We start from the raw sequence: 19,474 nt of genomic DNA, 5'->3' as shown, positions 1-19,474 counted from the left end.
TCAGACACTTACTAACTGGGTGACCCTGGACGAGTCACTTAACCCTGACTGCCCCAATTCCTCATCTGTAAACCGAGCTGGAGGAGGGAATCGCAAACCGCTCCAATATCTTTGCCAAGAAAACTCCAAACAGGATCATACCCGCAAATCCATTGAATTCAAGGGGGATTTTCCTTGTGAAAAATGGAGCATGGGCCCCCCTGCCCGGCCTTTGCTCGGGCCGGACTCCCTGCCTGGAGGACTCTCTCCCATCACTGCCAAATCTTTCTTCCTCAGACCAGGGAGGGTCTACTTACGCCCAGGAGAAGGGCTTTAGCCTGTCCTGTTCTGCCCTCCCAATTCCTCCCACCCTTGGGGGGAGGCCTGAAGAGAAGGGCGGGCGTGTGTGAAAAGCTCCCTCCCTCCCTCTCTGTCACCCCAGTCACCCCAATCCCAATCCTCATCCCCGCTGAGTAAACCGTGGGCTTAGCAGCCTTCCTCCTCCTCCTCCTCCTTCCCTCCCCCACTTCCTCCTCCTCCTCCTCCTCCTCCTCCAGAAGTCCAGAGTCCAGCCTAGGGCTCCTGGGCTTGGCCTTGACCAGTCATTCCAGTCCCTCCCGCTGCTCCAGCAGAGGGTGCCCTTGGGGGAGGGGAGGTGGGAGAGGTGCCTTCCGTGGAGTGGGGGAGGACTGGCGGGGGAGGAGACGGGCCCAAGGCTGGTTCGGAACCCTAACCTCACCGCTACCAACCCAACCAGGAGCCAACAGACACATACAGGCCCAGATGACACAATGTTTCCCCTCTGGCTCCCTTTCAAGGGACACACACTGGAGGGACTGACCCAAGGACACACGCGTGAGTCCCGGGCACAGAACACGGCGTGACATAAGAGAGCTGGAGCCGGGGATCCCCTGGGCTCTGCCCCCCTCCTTTCAGCCCAGCCCACGAGAGGAGGAAGCTCCCCTGCCAGGATTCCACCGTGGGCCCACCATCCCCTGGGCCAAAGAGCAGACAATGATGGGCAGCTGCCCAGAGAGGCAGCGCGGGGGAGCTGCCAACCTTGACTGCTCTGGCACCACCTCTAAAGCGGCCACGATAAACTCCCCTTCACCAGTGGGCACCTGCGCCTGCTTGGCAGCTGAAGCTGCCACGTCCTGCCTGAGACAGTCCCATTTCCCGCACCCCAGACCCAGGTCGCCTCTCAGCCATCCGCCCAGATGCCCAAACAGCCAGCATTGACAGAGCGCTTGAAAGCTGGCAAAGCACTTTCCAAGTATCATTTCATTTCATCCCCACAAGAACCCTAGAACGTGGGTGCTATTATTATCCCGACCTTTACAGATGAGGAGGAGAAGTGACTCGTCCAGGGTCATACAGGTTGTCAGTGTATGAGGTAGGATATGAACTCAGGTTTTCCTGACTTTGGGCGACTTAGCACAGTGAAGAGTGCTGGACTTCTCTCCAGTCTCTCTCAGACACTGACCAGCTGTGTGACCCTGGACAAGTCACTTCACCCCGTTAGCCTCAGTTCCTGCATCTGTAAAATTAGCCGGAGAAGGAGAATGGCCAACTGCTCCGGTGTCTTTGCCAACAAAACCCCGTATGGGGTCATGGAGTCAGACACAACTGAAAGGGCTTAAATTCCCAACTGCAGGTCCAGTATTTTACCCACTGCGCCTCGCTGTCCGCTCCTCTCCATGCAGCCACGCCTGTCATCCATCCTCCCCTCCACACAACGAGGGGTAAAGCAGCCCCCAGCCTGGCACCAACCTTTCAGCCAACCTGAGTCCCATAGACTTGACATTGTCCCCAACTCCGTCCTCACCTGAACCCCGGCCTCTCTCCAGGGCTACCCCCCGGCGCGGGGTCTTTCTGATGCCCAGGGCTAGCGCCCCCCTCCCTTCTGAGCCTGGTGCCCTTCCCCGGTTAGTTCTCTTTGGTTTATTCTGTCAATAGCTTGATTCCTATCCATTCCCGTCGCTTTTCTAAACCCTGCCTCTCCTCTAGGAATCAGTACTGGGTATTGGTTCCGAGGCAGAAGAGCGGGAAGGGCTGGGCAATGGGAGTCAAGTGACTCATCCAGGGTCACACAGCTACCCGAGGTCACATTTGAACCCAGGACCTTCCAACTTCAAGCTCGACATTCTCTTCACTGTGCTACCTAGCTGCCCCTCCATAGTAAGCATTTAATAAATACTTGACCAACGGATAATCCACTAGCATCTTGGGAAGAGGGGGATTAGGATTATAACAAAATCAATGGATGAGCATTTATTATACACCTCCTCTGCGCCCGGCATTAGGGAGAAAGAGCCCCGGCAAAGATAAGCGTAACACAGATTACCCCGAAAGCCCTTTGCAAAACTGATTGTCATATAAACGCCCCGTCCTGCTCTGCCACTTACTGTATAGCCTTAGGCAAAACCCCTCCCCCTCTCTGGGCCTCAGTTTACCTCTTTGTAAAAATAAAGGGGGATAGGGTAGTCCCATATAGAGTGGGCTAGAGCCCCAAGCCTGGAGTCAGGAGGTCTTGGGTTCAAATGTGGCACTTCCTAGCTGTGTGACCTTGGGCAAGTCATTTGACCTCTATTACCTTAGAATTGATACTAACACCAGAGTAAGGGTTCAAAAACAAGTACATGAAAAGAAGGAGGGCGCCTGGATACCAGCCCACAAATACGAGAGGAGACAGGAGAACAAACAAAGGACAGACAGGCAGGCACACCCCTCGGACTACACTTCCTTTCCCGGAGCCTCAGTTTCCTCATCTGTAAAATGAGAGGGCTGGGCTCCATGGCACACGCAGCGTCAGTGAATGCAAAGCCACGAGGGGAATTCTGGTGCCTTTCAGGCTTTATTGGGGGGGGGGGTAGTTCTAGGCACGTCCTCCCCCTCCCCCCTTCACAGCCCCCCAGGACCTCCGGGAGGCCTGGGAGACGGTCCCGGGCCTTGGCCCACGGCCCCCATAGCACCATCTGGCGGGACTCCTTGCCCCAAGCCTGGGGGAGAAGCTTCCAGAAAGGGCCGGTGGGAAGTTCCCGGGCGGTGTGCGTGCGTGTGTGCGTGCGTGGGGGGCCGGAGCATTTCTGCCCCCAGCTCCGGGCCTGAAGGGTAGCACCGTCGTGGAAACGGGGGCGAGGGACGGGGAGAGGCATCCCGGGGGCCCGTCACCCCTCTCCCCAGCCACATTCCCCGAGACCCGTGGCTGGAGCTGTGCGTGTGGCGGGGCAGCCTGGAATCTGGCCTCGGCCGGAGAGGACCCGCCTGGCCTGGGGCTGGGGAAGCCCACCAAGGACAGACATGGGGGGAGAGAGGTGGAGAGAGGCAGGGAGGCTGGACCAGGAGGGGGCAAAGGCGGGAGAAGGAAGGAAGACCTGCCCTCGCCCCACAGCGTGGCCTTCTGTGGTCTCGGAGAAGTCTCCTTCCCTGTCTGGGCCTCAGTTTCCTCGGATGTTAAATGAGAGATGAACTGGTGGTCCCTGAGGGTCCCGTCCTGGCTCTGTGACTCACTGTGTGGCCAATCCCTTCCCCTCTCGGCTTCCTTCTTTATAAACGGAGGGCCGTGAGACCGTGGGCAGCTGCAGCTTCCAAGGCCCCGTCCCTCGTCCGGAAAGGGAGCAGATGAGTTCTGAATTCCAGTTCTCCGCCCCGAGTCTGGAGGATCGGACAAAATCCAGCTCGAAAGTCCCGTCTCCCCCGACCCCGCCGCGTCCGACAGCTGCCGATTCTGTGAGATGAAGGGGGGAGGTCCGGCCGGCGGGGGGCCTGCTCACAGCCCCCCCCCCAAGGGGCCTTACTGACTGACCGCCGAGTCCAATCGCCTCGCCTCATGGAAAAGGGGAAACTGAGGCACGGACAAGGCGAGAGCGATCAGGCAGGGCAGACGAGTGGCGAGGTCTGGAACGGGCAACAGCTGAGGGGGTGAGAGGTCCGAAGAGGGAAGGGGTTAAGGAGACGAAGTGTACGGCTGGTGGGGCTGGGGCTGGGGGTCTGCTTTAGAGGGTCCCCTCAGAGCTCCAGATTCCCATCAGGCCCCCCCACTTCCTGTACCTTTAGTTTATAACAATTTTCAAGAGACGTCATCTATCACAAAAGGGGATCTTCCCCTGGATAAGGTGGTTATGTGTACCCCATAGTTAAAAACAAAGCATGCTGTAGAAAAGGTCCCCCCCGCCCCCCCGCCCTCCCCCACCCAGAGAACCCCCGTTTAGAAAGGCAAACCCTACAAATATGGGCGAGGTAACTTTGTAAATAAATGAGCACCAAGAAATCCTGAGAGGGGGGCAGGAGGAGGGAGAGGGAGGGGCCCTGCCTTCCAAGAGGGGGGCCCAGTGGAAATGAGATGGGGCTCCCCCCATCCCAGCTGAGGTTTCGTTGGCTCTCCCCCCGCCGCCCACATCCCCTGAGTCTCAGAGGGCGAGGGTGGGAGGGGACAGTGAGGTAGGAGCCGGTCTGGGAAGGGCTGGGGACGGGAGCGGGATGCGCGTCCCTCTCCCCCGGCCCCAGACCCCCGTATCCTGTGCGTAGGCTGCGGGCGTGGAGTGTGGCTGAGGTCCTGGGTGGGGGAAGGGAAGAAGGGGGAGAGGGCCGAGGACGCAGGGGCTGGGGGGGCTCAGGTGCCTGGGGTGAGCTCTTGAGTCAAGGCCTCTTCCAACTGGAAGTGAGCCCTGGGCTGAGCGGCGTCTTCATCTTCATAGAAAGAGAGCAGAGAAGAAGAAGCCAGGGCTGTGGAGTGGGCAGGAAGGGGAAAGTCAGTGAACCGATGGACACTCTCCCATTTCCATCTATCCTCCGCTCGCCGCCGGAGCGGTCTCTCGAGAGGCCAGGGCTAGCCACGTCACTCCCCTCCTCAGTAAACGTCAATGGCTCCCAACGATCTCAATGATCAAGTAGGAAATCCTCCGTTTGGCTTTTAGGGGCCCCTCTAGCATAGCCCCTTCCTCCCTTTCCGGGCATTCCCCATGCAGTGACACTGGCCTCCTTCCTGCTCTAGGATCAGGCCCCCCCCCAGCTCCCTCCTGCCCGGAAGGCTCTCTCCCCTCATCTCCGCCTCCCAGCTTCCCTGGCTTCCCACCAGACTCAGTTCCCTGTGCAGGGGGCCTTTTCTGGTGCCCCGACTGCCAGGGTTTGCCCTCCCTCCCTTCTACTCTCTCTCTGTCTTGTCCAAACGTGGTTGTGTGCGTGTTTTCTCCTCCATTAGGATGTAGGACGTGACAATGCCCAGGGTCATAGGGGAGTCTGGGGGCTCCGTCTGGGGGGTGTAGACGCTCCATAGGGATGACTGCTCTTACACTGTCCCCGTCAGCCGGTCAATAAGAATTTTATGAAATGCTTACTATGTCCCAAGAGCCAGGGAGGCAAAACCAGTTCTACCTCAGCCACAGAATTCCAGAGTTGGGAGGAGCCTTAGAGGTCACCCCTCCTGGGAGGCACACTGGATTTAGGAGGAGGTCTGGGTTCAAATCTGACTCAGACACTAACTAGCTGGGTGACCCTGGGTAAGTCATTTCACTTCTGTCTGCCTCAGTTTCCTCATATGGAAGGATAGCCTCTAAAGTCCTTTCCAGTTTTAAATCTTATTTCTCTATTGCAAGAGCACTAAGAGGTCTCCAAGGACAGGGAACTCCTTCCCTGTGGGATACCTCTGATCACGAGGAACTCATTCCCTCCATTGAGCCCAAATTAGTCTCTCCACAAATCCCCCCACTCACGGCTCCCAGCTCTGTCCTATGGGCCAAGCCAGAGGAGTCTGGTCCTCCCTGAAGACAGATCCATTGATCCATCTGGAATGACCTCCCTCCTGCCCAGAATTCCCTCACTCACCCATGGGCTCTTCAAGGTCCAGGAGCCTGCTATCGGCGTCCGGTTGGGTCCCAGGGGTGGCCTCGCCACTCAGGAGAAAGCTCTGGTGTGGAAGGGAAGAGGCAGAAAATCAGGAAGATGTCTCTGTGGCTCCTGTGTCCCTCCCTCCCCCGATGGCTGTCCCTCTCTGCTCCCAGTTTCTGCCTCTCGCTCAGCTCCGAATACACAGTGGGCGCATCACAAATGTTTGTCGTTAGTTGACTGACTGAGGAGTCTCGAATGAGTTCATACATAGAAAAGAAAAGCCAACTTAGCTGTCCCTTGTACGTGGCGTCCCATCTCCCACCTCTGAGCCTTTGCATGGGCGGGTACCCACTCTCTCCTCATCAATGCTCCTTAGAACCTTTAGCTTCTCCAGGACCGCTTCCTCCAAGGAGGTGGCCCTGATCTCCCCTCCAACAGGTAACTGGGAATATCTTGGTATTTGCTTTTCTCTGCACAAGAGGCTCCTTCCATGGAATGGAAGTTCTCTGAGAGTCGGGGGCTCTTTTCCTTTCTGTTCCCTGACTAGATCCGGGCTTGATAAATGTTTCTTCTTCTCTTAAACTCTTACCTCGGCTTAGAATTGATACGAAATATCTGTTCCAAGGCAGATGAACGGAAAGGGCCAGGCAATTGGGTCAAGTGACTTGCCCAGTGTGCTAGCAAGTTTGTCTGGGGTCCGATTTGAACCCAAGACCTTCCTTTCCAGGCCCGGCTCTCTGTGTCCTGAGCCCCTTCTGTTTCCCGGATGAAATATTAAAAAATGCGCAGAAATGCCAGAAATATCACCAAAGGAGGCCACAGAGCATGTGGGGAAACGCCGAGAACCTCCGAGATGCCACATCCAAGAGTCAAACTGTAACATCTCAGAAGGGCCGTTTGCACTTTGATGTCATTTCTTCGGTTTTGTTTTAGGTAAGGAAACGTTTGTGTCTGTTTGATATTTGTGGCCTTTCGCATTCCAAAACACGATATTGTTTTTAAACAATTAAAAACAATACCCGGGGGGGGGGGCAGCTGGGTAGCTCACTGGATTAGGTCCTGGGTTCAAATCTGGCCTCAGACACTTCCCAGCTGTGTGACCCTGGGCAAGTCACTTGACCCCCATTGCCCACCCTTACCACTCTTCCACCTAGGAGCCAATACACAGAAGGGTTTAAAAAAAAAATTAAAAAAAAATACCCAGAAAGAGAACAAAGAAATTCCCAGCAGCCACAAACTGGGCAACCCTGTTACTCTCTTTCCCCTGCAAGACGAGGCTTTTCTCATCCTAGCCAGCCTTTGGAGAGCTTTGAGGTTGGCAAAGCACTTTACAAATATTGCCTCACTGGGGCCAACACCCACCCTAAGAGGCAGAAATGCATGATAAATATTACGCCCATTTTTCAGACAAGGAAATTGAGGGTAAGCGAGCTGCCGAGGCTTCCTGACTGCAGACACGAGGACGCTGTCCGCTGCGCCTCCTGGCAGCCACGGCAGGACCTGCCGGGGCTTCTCATGCTCCAGGTACCTCGAAGCACACGATGCCCTGGGATTGGGTGCTATTCCTGCTCCCATTTTATAGATGGGAAGACGAAGGCTCAGGGGAAGCTCTGCGAGAGGGTCCCTCTCCTGACTAAGTCTAGTCATCTTCTCCCCACTGTCTCCATCACAGAAACGTAGGCCTACCCGAGGCATAATGGAAGAGGTGCAGAATAGAGTCGGGGCAGGTCAGTTCAGGCTCGGCCGCTGTGGGGCTTTGCTCCTCTGGACTCTGCCTCCCTCCTGGGGCAGCTGAGGCTTGACCTCGGACGCTCTCTGAGTCTGTCCCTCAGGCCCCTGCGCCCACGCGGACGTCCCCCTTCCCCAACGTACCAGGCTGAGGGGCGGCAGCAGAAAGGGTTCCGGTGCTGGGCTCGGGGATCGCTTGGGGGGCTTCGCTCCCAGAGCCTCGGCCCCAGCTTCCTCCTCCAAGTTCCGGGGCAGAGCCCTGCGGGAAAGGGAGGGAGAGATTTCAGGACTCGGGAATCACAAGAAGAGCCACAAACACCAGCCCTGGGAGTTGGGATCCTTCCCTCCCGTTTGTAAGGAGCCTTGGCTGAGTCTCAGATGTGCCCAGGCCCAGATATGTGAGGGGGCAGGAAAGAAGCAGCCCTTTTTTATTTATTTTATTTCTTTTTTTTTTAAACCCTTAACTTCTGTGTATTGGCTCCTAGGTGGAAGATTGGTAAGGGTGGGCAATGGGGGTCAAGTGACTTGCCCAGGGTCACACAGCTGGGAAGTGTCTGAGGCCGGATTTGAACCCAGGACCTCCCGTCTCTAGGCCTGACTCTCAATCCACTGAGCTACCCAGCTGCCCTTTATTTTATTTCTTAAAATCCTTCCCTTCTATCTTAGGTTCAGCAGAAGAGCAGTAAGAGCTAGGCCATGGGGCTTAAGTGACTTGCCCAGGGTCACGCCAGATTTGAATGCAGGATGTCCCATCTCCAGATCTGATGCTCTATCCACCTGGCTGCCCTTAAGAATCAGTCTGGGGGGGGGGGTGCAGCTGGGTAGCTCAGTGGATTGAGAGTCAGGCCTAGAGACGGGAGGTCCTAGGTTCAAATCCGGCCTCAGACACTTCCCAGCTGTGTGACCCTGGGCAAGTCACTTGACCCCCATTGCCCACCCTTACCACTCTTCCACCTAGGAGCCAATACACAGAAGTTAAGAGTTTAAAAAAAAATCAGTCTTGGGGAGGAGGGTAGCTGGGTGGTTCAGTGGATAGAGAGCCAGGCTTAGAGATGGGAGGTCCTGGATTCAAATGTGGCCTTAGACACTTCCCAGCTGTGTGACTCTGGGAAAGTCACTTCACCCCCATTGCCTAGCCCTTACTGTTCTTCTGCCTCAGAACCAATACACGATATTGATTCTAAGGCTGATGGATAAGGGTTTAAGGGGGGAAAAAAAGAATCAGTCTTGGTAATAAGAACTTCTCTCAAGAGACTCAGGTGTGTAATTAGCTCTGAGCTCCTTGATGGTAGCAACTGTCTTTTGACTCTTCGTACCCCCAGCACTTAGCATGGTGCCTGACGTATGGTGGATGCTTAATAAATACTTATTGACTCAGTGATGGGCAAACTATAGCTGGCGGCCAGATGCAGCCCCCTGAAATGTTCTATCTTGCTGGGAGACATTATTCCTAATCTGATGAATACAACGAGTAGGATACAACACAGTGAAACTTTGAAAGAGCTGCCTTAGAAACAGACTGACAGATGAACATTTCCTTTCCTTTGGCCCCTCTTTAAAAAGTTTGCCCACTGAACTAACTGATTAATTAAGGCTTTCTCCCCCATAGAATCAGATCAGAACCAGCTCTAATAAAGGGTGAGTTTTGAACACAGGCGGATTGTTTAGGGAGCAATAAACCAGACACTGGAACCAGTGCTGAACTGAATGGGAAGAACAGTGGTCCTAAGTTAGAATGCCTGGGCAAGGATATTATTCTGTGTCTCCCTGGGCAAGTCTCCAAACTTTTCTAAGCCTTAGTTTCCTAATCTGTAAGATGGGCTTAATATTTGCTCCACTTGCCTCAAAGGATTTAAGGAAGTGTTTCTTCTTTTTTAAACCCTTCCCTTCCATCTTTGACTCAGCAAGGTCCAGGCAACGGGGATTAAGTGACTTGCCCAGGATCACACAGCTAGGAAGTGTCTGAATCCAAATTTGAACCCAGGACTTTCCATCTCTGAGCCTGGCTCTTAATCCACTGAGCCACCCAGCTGCCTTTGGAAGTGCTTCTTAAAAAACAAAACATTATTTAGCTATGAGACTGATCATCGTCATGACATCACTCCTCTGCTCAGATATTGCAGCGGATCCCTGTTGTCTTCCAGATAAAGGACAAACTTCTCAGCCTACCTAGCATTCAAGGCTGACCTTATTCTGGATTCCATTGACCTCTCCACCTTAGTGAACCCACTATTTCACCTGATAAACTCTGGGTTTCAATCAGACAACACTATTTGATATTTCATTGTCTCATCCTGTCCTTTACCACCTCCATGCATTTATCTAAACAACCTTGTCCTGTCTCCATGCCTCTTCCAGGTTCGAGACCTGTCCTCACACTGATAACTCATCTCTTCCTCTTCAGATTTTACTAGTTCTTCTCCCCCATTCACAAAACTCTACACTGTATGGTACTCATTCATTTATTTTCAATCTCATTTGTTTTTAGGTCAACGTTGTTGTTCAGATGTCTCTTTGTGACCCCATTTGGGGTTTTCTTGGCAAAGATACTAGAGTGGTTTGCCATTTCCTTCTCCAGCTCATTTTACAGATGAGGAAACTGAGGCAAACAGGGTGAAGTGACTTGCCCAGCGTCATATAGCTAGCATCTGAGGTGGATTTGAACCCAGGTCTTCCTGACTCCAAGGCCAGCTCTCTCTTCACTAAGCCACTCTGCCCGTAGAAGATTCTTAATAAAAGCTAATATGATCTTGGGATAAGAGAGGAAGGAGAGAGGTAACAAGCACTATTAGATGCTTATTGTGTGCTGGGCACCATGCTACGTGCTCTACAAATATTATCTCATGTGATCCGAGGTGGGTGCCATTATCATCTTCATTTTACAGTTGAGGAAACTGAGGCAGGCAGTGGTAAAGTCACTTGCCCATGGGGAAAAAAAGTGTCTAAGGTTATAGTTGAGCTTGGGTCTTCCTAACTCCAGGCACAGAGTTCTGTGCACTGTGGCGTCCCCCACCAGTCTCTGTGGGCTGTATAGTCTTCAGGAATAAGGGAGATCTTCCTGCTATTCTCTAGCTCAGTCTAACCATAGCTAAAATAGGGGAAAGTAAGAGAACAAGCATTTATTAAGCACCTACCAAGTACCCAGAACTGTGCTAAGGACTTCACAAATATTATCTAATTTAGCCTGCATTATTTACTTCTGGGTACCACAGCAATTAAAAAAAAATCTTGACCTTCTGACATAGAATCAGTACTTTATTTCAAGGCAGAAGAGTGCAGCAAGGGCTAGGCAATGGGGGTTAAGTGACTTGGCCAGGGTCATACAGCTAGGAAGTGTCTAAGGTCACATTTGAACCCAGGACCTCCGTCTCTAAGCCTGGCTGGTCCCTACTGTTAGATCAATTGTAGGGTTCTTTAAAATTCTTACCTTCTGACCTAGTGTCAGTTCTAAGACAGAAGAACAGCAAGGACTAGATAATGAGGGTTAAGTGACTTGCCCAGGGTCACACAGTGTTTGAGGCCACCTTTGAACCCAGGACCTCCTGTCTCTAGACCTAGCTCTCAAAATATTGAGTCACCTAGTTGCCCCCAGGGGTACCACAGTTTTTGTGACATGCTAGAAAGCATCTAGATACAGGTCCATGAACTTGTGTTTTTATTATTATTGTTATTCCAAATATTGTATTTCAATATAATTGGCTTCCTTTGTTATCTGATATATTTGATTTTATTCATTTAATGACATGATTCTGAGAAGGGGTCCTTAATAATCAGGCTATCAAAGGGTCTGGGGAACCAAAAAAGGTTTAAGTACTTCTGTCATGGAGGAAAGGGCTTGAGTTCAAATCATGCCAAGATATGTGAGAAAACTAGGCATCTTTAACCTGGAGAAGACGCTAAGCTTTAGAAAGGGACATGAGAGCTCTCTTCAAGTACCATATCTGAAGTGGAGAAGGGGTTAGGCATGTTCTCCTTGGTCCCAGAGGGCAGAACCAGGAGCAATGAGCGAAGTTAGAGAGAAGCAAAATTAGGTTTGGTGACAGGAAAGACTCTGGAGCAAGGCCAAAGTGGGAAAGAGCTCCTGTTGTCCAATCAAGAATTTCAGGCAGATGTTGGATGACCAGTTGGCAGCTCAGTGATAGAAGGAATGTTTGTACAGGTGTGGGCTGGACCAGATGGTGACTGTGAACCCTCTTCCAGCTCTAAGCTTTCATGAAGAAGCCTTCCCCAACCCCTTTTAATTCCAGTGTTTTCCCTCTGTTAATTATTTCCCATCCTTTTTTATAGCCTGCTTTGTGCATAGAGTAGGGCTCCCATATCCACAGGGGATACGTTTCAAGACCTACTACCATAGATGGCTGAAACTATGGATGTAAGTGAATACGTGTGTGTGTGTGTGTGTGTGTGTGTGTGTGTGTGTGTGTTTTCTCTTCCTCTTCCTTCCCATCTACTTGGCACTCTGAGGTCTACCCCCCCCCAAACAAAAACAAAAACAAATTGAAAGTTGAAGTAGAAGACACTTGGTGGGGGAGAGACTTATGTAGATTTCTGGTATGTGGGGCAGACCTCCAGTGCTTTTGATAGACAGTGGATAATTGAAACCACAGGAAGCAAAACCACAGATTAAGGGGGTCCTACAGTATTTGTTTACATATTATCTCTTCCATTAGATCATAAGCTCCTTGAGGGCAGGGACTGTCTTTTTCATTTTTTTTTTTGCATCCTCAGGGCTTAGCACAGTGCCGAGCATATAATGGCAGCTAAAAGATTCAGTAGATAGACCTCTGGACCTGGAGTCAGGAAGTCTCATTTTCCTGAGTTCAAATCTAGCCTCAGACACTGCCTAGCTGTGTGGCCCTGGACAAGTTGCTTAACTCTGTGGGTCTCAGTTTTTTTTATCTGTAAGATGATCTGGAGAAGGAAATGGCAAACCACTCTAGTATCTTGGCCAAGAAAACCTCAAATGTGGTTAAAGAGTTAGACACAACTCAAAAATGATTGAACAACCAAAGCCTATTTAGAAGCAGCTAGATAGCTCAGGACATAGAAATCTGGGCCTGGAGTCAAGAAGACCTGAATTTAAATCCAGTTTCACTCACTAGCTGTGCAATTCTGGGCAAGTCACTTAAACTTCTGTTTGCTCTAACAGCAAACCAGTCCAGCATCTTTGTGAAGAAAACCCCATGCAGGGTCATGAAGAGTAGGACAGGACCCAATGAATAAACAGTAACAACAACAGGCAGGCACACAGTAAGTATCTAATAAATACTGACTGATTGCTGACCTAAATAGGACAAAGAATGGTGGGATTCCTATTCAGAGATTTCTAAATCCCAAGATTTTGTGCCATGAGGTAGACCCTAGATGCCATCAGTTCTAAACCACAATTCTCTATGCCTCATTTTACACATGAGGAAACTGAAGTCCAGAGGGAAAGAGACTTATCCAAGGTCACACAGTATCATAAGGCAGGATACATTAAATGTCCAGTGAGGGCTAACAGATGATGAAAGCTACAGAGCTCAGAGAGCGTAATGGGTAGTAGAAGAGCCCTGGTCTCAGAGTTGAGACCTGGGTCACAAGCCATGTGATCATGACCACAGATCTCTCAGGGCTTCAGTTTTCTCATCTGTAAAATGGGGATAATTATATTATCTACCTCAAGGTGGGAGGGGTGCCTCCATTCATTAACTTATTATTATTATAACAACTCATTATAATTATAATAACTCATATAATTAAGTTATTAACCTACTGCATGCAGGGTCCTGTTCTAGGTGCTGGAGTAGTTTAGGTAAGCTTTGGTCCCTGCCCTTCAGAGAGCTTAGAATGTATTGAGAAAGGAAGACACAAACATAAACGACTATATTATACATTATTAGAAACAAAGGATTTAATGCTGGAAAGGATGTCCAACCCTCTCATTTTACAGATGGGGAAAATGAAGTGGAGAGGGGCCTTGGAGGCAATCTAGACCAACTCCTTCATTTTATAGATGAGGAACGGAGAGCCGAATGTAACCTACCCACAATTATAAAGGACTAAGTGTCTGATTCAGGATTTGAACTCAGGTCTTCCTGACTCTAGACTCAGCACTCTATCCATTGTGTCACACATTCCAGAGCTGGAATTTAAATGGGAATTCTCTGATTCCAAGTCATGAGTTCAAATCTGGCCTCAAACACTGACTAGCTATATGACCCTAGGCAAGTCATTTAATCCTCTTTGCCTCAGTTTCCTTATATGTAAAATGATCTAGAGAAGGAAATGGCAGACTACTCCATTATCTTTGCCCCGAATGGAATCACAAAGTGTCGGACATGATACGGCAACAACGATTCCCAATCCAGGGTCCTAATCTCTCCCCTGTGTTGCAGTCTTCTTCCCCATCCCATCCTCTACTCCTCATTACTTCATCTGCCCTTACCTTTTCCGAGCTCCAGTCGGGGAACTTGTGGAGTCTATGGGGTCCCCTTCTGCAGGATGGGTCCTCTGGCTCAGTCGTGGGTCACTCCCCCATCGAAGCAAAGGGTGAGACTCCAGGGGTCGGGGTGACAGGCCGTGGAAACTGCGGGCTCGGGGGCGAGAGGTTGTTCCTCGATGCCTTCGGGGGATCCTAGAGGGCTGCTCGCTGGTGTTGAGCTGGAAGTCATCGTCCATGGAGATGTAGGGGGCTAACATCTCTAACTCCAGGGCCTCAATATCCTAGGCAGAGGAAAAGTACAAATTCAAGTAAGAAACCCTCCTTCTTGGCGTGTCGTGGTCCTGGAGTTGAGATAGCATCCTTAGGGAGCCAAAACCTGGTACTGGGCTTAGGGAGATCCAAAGAATTAATACCCACAAGTCCTTTTTTTCCTCTGGCACCCTCCCTCGCATGAGTCACCAAGAAACTTTGGAGGATTCCAGCCCTAGAGCTGTCAGAGTTCTCCAAGATGATCTAGAGATTCTCCTAATCTTACAGAAGAAGAAACCAAGACCCAGAGAGTTCAAACCTTGCCCAAAGGCACAAAGGTCAGAGAATCAGAGGATTACGGGTTTAGATCTGGAGGAGACCTCAGGCCATCTAGTCTCTCAGTTTACAGATGAAGAATCTGAGGGTGACCGAATTTGGTTTTGAACTCAGATCTTGACTTCCAGTTCTGTGATCTCATGCTACATCTATCATGGAAGTGCTGATCTCTTGGGCAGGAGCCCTGGGGCTGATCCCTAGCTCTGCAGCTGTCTGAGATCTTGGGAGATGCTAAAAAGTTCCCTTTGGGTCTCAGGAGCTCAGTTCTCACCCTTGGAGAAAAAGTGCCTGAAGCACCTGCTCATTTCACAGAGATACTTGTGAAGCCCTGGCAAAGTCATGTCCTCCCAGCCAACCTATGGGTTAGGTCCATGTTGATGAACCTATGGCACGTGTGCTGGAACATGCCACAGGGTGCTGCTCCCTTCCCTCTCTCCACAGCATCTGAGGACATTTTTTACACCACCTGCCCCTCAGTCCAGCAGCCTAATGGAACGCTTCCTCCCTCCCCTGTCTGGGGTAAGGCTCGCATGCTGCATGAGGGTTGCAGTTTGGGCACTCTGGCTCTAAAAGCTTCATCATTGCTGGGCTAGGTCCTGCAAGGATGACAGCCTCCATTTTACAGGTGAGGAAATTCAGGAAGCAGCTAGATGGTGCAGTGAACAGAGCACCTGGCCTAGAGTCAGAAAGGCTCATCTTCCTGAGTTCAAATCTGGCCTCGGATATTTACTAGCTGTGTGACCCTGGGCAAGTCACTTCATTCTGTTTGCCTCAGTTTCCTCATCTATAAAAGGAGCTGGAGAAGGAAATGGCCAACCACTCCAGGTTCTTTGCCAAGAAAAGCCCAAAGGGAGTCATGAAGAGTCAGACACAGCAGAACAACAAATGGAATACAAAGTCAGGGAGACCTGGGTTCGAAACCCAGGATCTCAGAGTTAGAAGGGACCTCCAAAGCCATCCCACTACCATAACCCTGTTAAACGTTCAGCCATCTTCTGACTGAAGGAAGTTCTCAAAAGATGGTGAGCTCACTACCTCCCCAGGCAGCCTATACCATTCTGGGGCAACTCGCGCTGCCCCTCTTGACTTTAAGTCCACATTTGACCACTTCCCATACAACCCCTTGTTTTCTAGTATGGGGTCTTGCAGAATGAAGCGCCTCCTTCCACAGTCTGGTTGAAGACAGACGTCACATCTCTTCTGAGCCTTCTATTCTCCAGGCTGACCTTCCCTAGCCCCAGCCGCCTCACCTGGGAAGCCTGGCAGCCTGGGGGGCTTTCGCCTGCTGCCTCAGTGGGCTGGGGCCAGTCAATTTTCTCTCTCTAGGCCTCAGTCTCCTCATCTGTAAAATGAAGGGGTCGGAGGAGGTGGACTGAGGCCCTTCCAGCTGCAGATCTATATATCGTCCTTTGACTCCTTCTCTCTTGAGCTATCCAGATGTGGTCTGAGTGAGGAGGAGGAGGAGGACGGAGGGGGCTGAGACCCTCCTGGGTCAGGGCCCTTTGCCTACGGCCCGAGGAATGCTGCCTCACTTTGGACTCGATTTAAGAAAACTTCAGTGGATACAAACCGCCCCAGACACTTCCGCTTCTCCTCACCACCATCCCCTACCAGGTAAAACTCTATTCCTTCCAGGAAGCCCCTATACCAGAATCCGCCTCCTCGCCCCCAGCAGGGGCAGGGAAGGTGGGGGAGTGGGGTTGCTACTCAGACTTATGCTTTCAAACTCTACCCCAACGAGACAGCCTTCCTTGGGCCCTCTAGTAACTACTGATTGGCTGTGTGACTTTGGGAAAGTCTCTCGACCTCTCTGGTCCTCAAGTGTCTCTTCTATAAAATAAGGGTGGGTCGGACCAAATGACCCCTGAAGTCATGTCTTTGTGCCTTCATTCTAGGTGGGGCACAGTAGAGTCAGGAGGCCCTCAGTTCAAATCCTGCCTCAGACACATACCTTGGTGTCTTCATCTATAAAATCAGGATGTCAGACTCTACGGCCTCTCAAGTCTCTTCGAAATCTATAATCCCAAATAAGGCACTCAACAAATGCCAATTCTGTATTGCTCTTGTCCCCATTTTACAGATGAGGAGACTGAGGCTGAGAGAGAAGAAGCGCTCTAGCTCTCTGGCTTGGCCCTACCTGCTCCATATCCAGAGTTTCCACAGCCTCCAAGGTCTTGCCAAATCCAAACATTTTGTGTACGTTTTCCATCTCCAGGAGCAGGTCATTGGGGAGATCCGCCTGTGGGGGAGACGGAGACGAGGCAACGGTTGAGCTGGGGATGCTGTAGAATGGGGGTCAGAGGGATTGGGTCATCTCCAAGGTCGGGTCCATCTCTGCCTCCTGCTCTGGGAGGGGAAGCCAAAGTCCAGGCCAGGGAGAAGGGGAAGTCAAGTGCCCGATGGCGAGAGCGCCAAGGTTCCGGGGTCACAGAACCCAGACGACTCCCCCCAAGAGGCCAGCAAAGCCCAGAAGCAGAGAGTCAAAGATGGCGCCCCAGAACCGGCTTCGTCGGGTCACCGAATCCTTGGACACGGTTTCCTTTTCTTGGGATGTGCGTCATAAAAACCACCGAGCAGAAATGTCTCCAGGGAAGAAAAGGGGCAAAAAAGGCGAGCCTGGAAGCTCCGGGGGAAGCGAGACAAACGTCCGAGGTCGGCCGGCCCGGGACGTGAGAGGGGAAGCGTCCGCGCTTAGCCCGGGGCCTCGGACTTGGAGGATTTGGATTGAGGGACCCAGGAATCCTCGGGGCAGGCAGCGCACCAGCAGCTCAGGGGATGGGAGGGCGCCAAGGTCAGTGGACCCAAGGCGAGAGGGCAAGCCCAGCCCGGACCCCGGCTTCCGTCCTCGGGAGCGAAGAGCCGGGGAAGGGGCTAGAATAAGACCCTGAGAACTAGGGGAGCCTCCGGAGACGGTGCTCGGAGCTGGGCCGGGTGGGGGAGGCCACCTCGGAGATCCCCTCATCCGGGCCCGAGAGATCCGGGGACGACATTTCTGCGGCACCTACTATGCGCCGGGCCCCGTGCCGGGCCCCGTGCCGGGCGCTTTCCGGATATTTCGGCTCGGCCTCACGCAGCTTTCCAAAGGTCACCCCCTCAGAAAAGCGGCCCAGCCAGGCGTGCTGGCGTGGCCCGGAGGCCTGCGTACCGGCGGAGGGCTCCGAGGCCGCTCCCTGGCTGGGGGTCCGTTGGGGATGGCGGCAGGGGTGGCGGCGGCGGCGGCGGCAGGGCTTGGGGCGGCCCCGTCCAGGATGGGGGCCAGGAGGCGGCGGAGGTCTGGGCTGCAGAAGCGGCGAGGGTCAGCGGCCAGAGTGGCCTCGCTTAGAGCCGGGGGCTTCAGGAAGGCAAGGATCCGGGGGCCGGGGGCATCTGCGAGACACGGACTGGGATGGTTACGTGGCGGGGGGCAGTGAGGGGGCCGGGGAGGGACACCCGGTCTGGTGTCCGAGAATCAAGGGAGTGAGCTGCCCAGCCTCGCTGAGGACACGAGAGCCCTGGAGGCTAGGAGAGACTCTCCAGAGAGCGGAGGACTTCTTTGGGAGGTCGTAGTATCTTGTGGGGAAAGGGATGAAGGGATTGGGGTACGGAGAGCTTGGAAGCCTTCCTGGAGGAGAGCCTTGTGGCCCAGTGGGTGTCAGAGGACATTCTAGGCAGGGGTGGGGTAGAGGCTGGAAGGACTATGCAGGGGGGCGGGGGATGATGTCGGGGAGGAGGTGGGCGGCCGAGGAGCATGCCTGGGATTCTGGGGGGCCCCCGAGGATGAGTGAGCAAAGACCAGAGCCCGGCAGGCCAGCAAGCAGAGGCCGTCACCCGGGGGGCAGGGATGACGTAGACGAGGCGAGACACCTCGTGAACCTCCCCTCCTCCCCGGGTTCCACTGCCCGGTCACCCCCATACCAAAGCCGTCTCCGGGACCCTGGGGGCTCTTCTCCGGGGGAGGCCCCCGTTCGGCGGGGCGGGGGGGCCGGCGGGCAGGCTGCTCCGTCTGCTCCAGGGACAGAACCACCCCAGTCTCCTCCACCCGGCTGGGGGGGCAGGACGGGGCAGAGGGGAGACGGTGTCAGGGAAGGGAGAGCAGAGCTGGGGGTGACTCGTGTCCCCCGGGAACCACCCCACCGGCCTGGTGCAGAAAGCACCCCAACTGCAATGTCCCAGCTCCAGGACCCCCATTGGCGTAAATCAGTGAAAAAAGGGACAAGCTTCATACGGAGCCACTGAGTTCTGGAGCTGGAAGAGACCCCTGAGCCCAACTCCTTCCATTTTACAGAAGGAAAAACTGAGGCTTGGGAAGGGAAGGAGATTTCCCAAGACATAGTAAGTCGGGGGCAGGAGCCAGGATTTGAACCCGGGGCACCTGACTCCTAGCATGGGGATCCTCCCATTATAAAGATCTCAGCCTGCTTCAGGCGTCCTCCCCCTCCCCGTGGGGGTAACAGTCCCTTCCCTTGCCTGGCACGGACCTCAGCACAAAGTGGACACAGACGACACTCTCGGGCTGGGGGCCGCGGCCCCCCGAGATCACCGTGGCCTGCGTCTGGGTCCAGAGGTAGCCTCCATTGCGGGCCAGGAAACGATACTGGCCGGTCACCGCCTGGCCCTTGCTGAGCACTAGAAGGGGCACAAGGCGAGGAGTCAGGCAGATGCTCAGCAGGAGGGCAGGAGGCTCACGGGCAGCCAGGGACCTGGGATGTGGGCTGGAGAGTAGGGCTGAGGTCCCCCCAGGGAGTGTGGGGGGCTGTGTGTGGACTGAGGTCCCCCTGGGGAGTATGGGGGGCTGTGTGGGGGCTGAGATCCCCCCCGGGGAGTATGGGGGGCTGTATGGGGGGCTGAGATCCCCCTGGGGAGTATGGGGGGGCTATATGGGGGCTGAGGTCCCCCCAGGGAGTGTGGGGGGCTGTGTGGGGGCTGAGATCCCCCCGGGGAGTGGGGGGGCTG

General features: G+C 53.4%; 1 protein-coding gene across 1 annotated transcript in view; it reads right to left on the bottom strand.

Annotated features, from left to right (window-relative positions):
* Positions 1-4,218: 4,218 nt before the first annotated feature.
* HIF3A (hypoxia inducible factor 3 subunit alpha) overlaps positions 4,219-19,474 on the bottom strand; it is a 112,991-nt gene continuing 97,735 nt past the window's right edge. The window contains exons 3-10 of the mRNA XM_044668579.1: positions 19,000-19,147; positions 18,437-18,564; positions 17,688-17,908; positions 16,680-16,781; positions 13,961-14,238; positions 7,678-7,792; positions 5,803-5,884; positions 4,219-4,704 (exon numbers count right to left, since the gene is read on the bottom strand). Coding sequence (XP_044524514.1) covers positions 4,592-4,704; positions 5,803-5,884; positions 7,678-7,792; positions 13,961-14,238; positions 16,680-16,781; positions 17,688-17,908; positions 18,437-18,564; positions 19,000-19,147 — 1,187 coding nt within the window. The 3' untranslated portion in view covers positions 4,219-4,591. The remainder of the gene's footprint in view (positions 4,705-5,802; positions 5,885-7,677; positions 7,793-13,960; positions 14,239-16,679; positions 16,782-17,687; positions 17,909-18,436; positions 18,565-18,999; positions 19,148-19,474) is intronic.

The sequence above is a fragment of the Gracilinanus agilis genome, chromosome 3 (assembly GCF_016433145.1).
Source record: "Gracilinanus agilis isolate LMUSP501 chromosome 3, AgileGrace, whole genome shotgun sequence".
NCBI classification, from domain to species: Eukaryota; Metazoa; Chordata; class Mammalia; order Didelphimorphia; family Didelphidae; genus Gracilinanus; species Gracilinanus agilis.
Note: the sequence above shows the minus strand (reverse complement) of the source record. Positions and strands in the feature narration are given on the sequence as shown.